The following is a 3893-nucleotide window of genomic DNA, read 5'->3' as shown; positions in this document are numbered from 1 at the left end:
ACAAGAAACTTTCCCATCAGCCAACTCCGGGTGCGCCTCCCATCCGAGATTCCTGTTTCGGGCACAAATTGTAGTCGCAGAGCTCGGTGACAACCACAAAAATAAGTGTTTACAGCATTGATTACAAGGAATGGGCGGTGGCTGAGGCCGTGCCACTAACATCACCAGCAGGAAGTGCAGCGTTTGATGTTGATTAGAACCGCAGCAAGCCAGAGCCATTTTTGCATTTCTTAAGATTGGCCTCAGGGCAGTCTACACTGGGATTAATAGAAAATACCTTAAAATAAAGTTTAAAAAATAAGTTGTAGTTCCCTAACAAGTTTTGATTGATTTTTCCATTTTAAAATTGATGTTTCTTTAATTTTTGGTTCTGTTTATTCAAAAAGAGTACCCTTAAGTTTTCCCCAGTGCACTCCCACAGTTCTGCAGCTCTATGGCACTCAGTTAGCGTGTCAGTAGTGTCAGGGGGATTGACCAAGTCTGGCCAGGGAGGATGCGGGGCTCCTCTGGCTGGTTTTGCGGGAATTGGTTTAGGTGTCAACTCTGCGGCCGCACACAATTGACAAACAGTGAAACCCTTTTTGTGGCACTTCCGTTGCGTTTTGTTTGCTAGTTTACAACCCGCCCGCCCAATGCCTCCCACCAGCTCGTCCCTTGGCGATGTCCTTGTGCTCCTGCTGCTGCTGGCTGGCTGCCTGCCTGCCTGTTGTGACAAAAGTTTATACCCCAAGCATTTGAACTGCATTTCATTACGGCGACGAGCCGTGCAACGGGAACTGCTTCTGGACTTGGTAGGAGCTCCGGAGGAGAAAGGAGCCGGGCAGAGTGCAGTGAAGCTGGCAAATGCAAATGGTGTTGGCGCCATATTGAAAGCTCGGCAAAACTCTACTACAACTACTACCACTGCTACCCTCGAATTCGCATTTTGCCCCCTCAATTTCCATTGCCCGCATTTGTAGCCGCAACGTCAGTCTTTTGCGGTCGCCGGGGGGAAGAGAGGATTCCGAGGGGTTGGTGTAACCCCCAACGAAGCGTATAAGTGGCCCTTATCCCAGCTGGATGCTGGGGCAGGACACCCTCCTGGGCTGTATATTGTATTGGCAAATATTCTCATGACAATAGGAATTTTTATTGAATTTATGCAAAAAATTGCAAATTTCATTTGCCACTAACAAAGAGCGAGTTGTGCTTGTGGTTGTGTGTAGTGGATGGAGATGGAAAAAGGAAAACAATTTTCCATATTTTTGCAGTTTCCAGCATGTTGTTTTTGTGCGTGTGTGCGTGTCCAAATTTTGTGTTTATGAAAAGTGGATGCAGTTCTTATGACAAAAACATCAAATTAAATGCAGGAAGTGAATTCGTTATTTGATTGAAATCTGAAATCCGAATCTAGTTTCCCTTTGTTTATGAATGCGCTTCATTGTCTCCCCCATAAAATGTACAACATGTGATTGTGATTTTCAATATTTATGCGCCTAAAAAAACATTGATGAAGGTGAATAAAGTGCATGAAATTCCATTTAGAATTCGCTTCGTAATTTCTCCAAGAAATTTGCTATATATTTTTGATCCTTTGGGGTTCTGTTAAATTGGGAGGCAATTGATATTGCATACTGGGACTCGACTTCGTTATTGAGGCGGGCCAGAGCTCCGGCTTTATACAGCCAGGCCTTCAAGTGATGCGGGTCTAGTGTTAAGAGCACATAGTCTAGGTCCATAATTGCCAACTTGAAGTCCCTCTTCCTTTTAAGGTTCAGGCTTAGTTTGAAAATAATTAAGTTTATCACAATATCCTTACTTGATTTTGGCCAAGGCTCGGTTACAATAAAGTACTGGCGAGTCGACCACATACTGAATACCCTTTGAATAATAATATATAGCCTTTTCATAGTTGGTACGGCGAAATTCCTCATTGCCAAATCTAAAATTAAATAAGAAAACGTAAAGGAATATAAGAAAAAACGTTAAAAAATCCTTCAAGACCTGCGAAAACTTTCTGCTACACGCTCACGATCAGCTCGAGCCTCTTCGCGGTCCTGCTGAGTGACGTCAATCTGGCGCATAAAGGTTATCTGGTTCATGTTGGAGGTCTTGGTCATCTTCTTGAAGGGCCGCGAGGATTTCTTGCGTATGTCCCTGGCAGAAACCACAAAACTGGTTTCTGTAACGCCTATTGATGGGTCCACCTCGGGTTTCTTTTCCTCTTTGCCCTTGGTGCTAGAGAAAGGAAAAAGGTTCCTTTAGCCTTAAATATCTGAAAGGACCCTTAAAAAAAAGCCTACTCCATTTTATTGACATTCAGCATGTCATCCAGCTGTTTCATTACATCCATGACTACAGATCGCTGTGTCAGGAAGCCCTCGTCAGAGTTCATTTTTTATGTATATTTTATATTTTTGGTTACTGTTGCTCAATAAGTGATCTGCTTGTTGGATATTCAGTGTGAGAATGCCAAGTCAGGATTAGTACTTGTCGTTTTTTTCATAGCCAACTAACTGGGCTCATCTTTCTGAGAAGGCAATTATAATTACGTTCAGTCTAATGCCTCTTGACTTCACTTCGCCGGTTGTGTGCAACATGTGTGCTGCAGAAAAAACCCCTTTTCGGAAATTAGACAGACAAGCCAGCCAACTGACATCTGGCTCGTTAGCCCAGGACGAGCATGTGGTTTTTGGGATTAGCTCAATTAAAATTTTGTGGCATTAAAATTGTCTTGCAGACAGCAGTTGCATGACTCCGTGTAGCATATAAAATTCTATGAAAACATCATTCCCCCCGAAAACTCCTGCCGCACACATTTTCATCTTTATTTGCGCCTGAAATTATTTAATTGAGTTTGTTTGAAAATTTCTTTTAAATTAAGAAAGTTTTTGCACGTGACGTTTTTTTTTCTTTAACTTCTCGTGGTGATTCACAACTTTATTTGTCGCTGGGCAAAAGGGGTGTGGGTTAGGCAGGATGAGGGTCGGATAGGGCAGCACGTGCTACCCAGTTGGCAAAGTTTGTGAATTTTTTTTTTTATATTTCGGTTTTTGTGTCACAGCAAATGATAATAATCACATAAAATCACACATATGCAAGCGAAGAGTTGAAAAACTGGTCAAAAGTTGAAGCAATTTAATGTAGTTTTTTACACAAATAAATTACAGTTTTATTTTGCAGAGAAAATTAAAATAAACATTAATAGAAGACTTAAAGCTCTTGAATTTAACATCATGGTCTTTAAGTATTCTTTCGTTTCCATATAAAATTAACACTCGGGGTTAAAGCTTAATTTTCCTTTCATTACTTTTTATGATCTCATCGCCTGGACGCATATTATTTTCCATTTTCTATTAAATGTGGTGCACGTCTTGCTGAATTTGCTCATTAATATTGGTTAGGAGTCGCTGCAACTTTCGCACTTTCTCGCCCCTGGTGGTCAGTGGCAAAGAACCCACAGTTCGACTTGCAGCATATCTTAACCCATTAAATGTCGCACTTTAAAGAGCAAAAATATGCGGATGTGATAATTTATTTTTAATTTAACAGAGTTTATAATATTAAAATACAAAATACAAATAGAAAATTAATTTAAAACTTTTACAAGCAAATAAGAAATTTAAATAAATTAATTTTAATTTTATAATTTCAACATAAACATATATATAACCCATATCAGGTACCAGCAAATTCGTTATATAAATTCCTTTCATATTACTTTCCAAACTCCCTGTTCGATTTTCCAACCCTGATCCGCATTGGGTTAACCGGAAGAGGGACTGCGCGCGGACCAAATGTGCGAACATTGCAAAAGCTTGGCATAGTTACAGGCGTTGCCGGTGCCGTGATGCTGTCACGCCGACATTGATGACTGCGTTGACAAGTTGCTCTGACAGCTGGACAGGACCCCT

General features: G+C 40.9%; 1 protein-coding gene across 1 annotated transcript; it reads right to left on the bottom strand.

Moving 5' to 3' along the window:
• Positions 1 to 1451: 1451 nt before the first annotated feature.
• Positions 1452 to 2454, bottom strand: LOC108080986 (tetratricopeptide repeat protein 12). The gene is made up of 4 exons (XM_017175913.3): positions 2283 to 2454; positions 1984 to 2217; positions 1799 to 1921; positions 1452 to 1743 (listed from the first exon to the last, which is right to left on the bottom strand). Exons 1-4 carry the CDS (start codon positions 2372 to 2374, stop codon positions 1521 to 1523), a joined length of 672 nt encoding a protein of 223 aa, XP_017031402.1. The 5' UTR covers positions 2375 to 2454; the 3' UTR covers positions 1452 to 1520.
• Between the last annotated feature and the right edge of the window lie 1439 nt (positions 2455 to 3893).

Source organism: Drosophila kikkawai, chromosome 3R (genome assembly GCF_030179895.1).
Source record: "Drosophila kikkawai strain 14028-0561.14 chromosome 3R, DkikHiC1v2, whole genome shotgun sequence".
NCBI classification, from domain to species: Eukaryota; Metazoa; Arthropoda; class Insecta; order Diptera; family Drosophilidae; genus Drosophila; species Drosophila kikkawai.
Note: the sequence above shows the minus strand (reverse complement) of the source record. Positions and strands in the feature narration are given on the sequence as shown.

What these genes read in the sequence shown, in the direction of transcription:
- LOC108080986 (XM_017175913.3), bottom strand. Translation starts at nt 2,374, where the DNA reads ATGAACTCTGACGAGGGCTTCCTGACACAGCGATCTGTAGTCATGGAT. An exon ending in CTGAATGTCAATAAAATGGA is followed by an intron (nt 2,218 to 2,282) that starts GTAGGCTTTTTT and finishes TCCTTTCTCTAG; the next exon opens with CACCAAGGGCAAAGAGGAAA. An exon ending in GTAGCAGAAAGTTTTCGCAG is followed by an intron (nt 1,922 to 1,983) that starts GTCTTGAAGGAT and finishes ATTTAATTTTAG; the next exon opens with ATTTGGCAATGAGGAATTTC.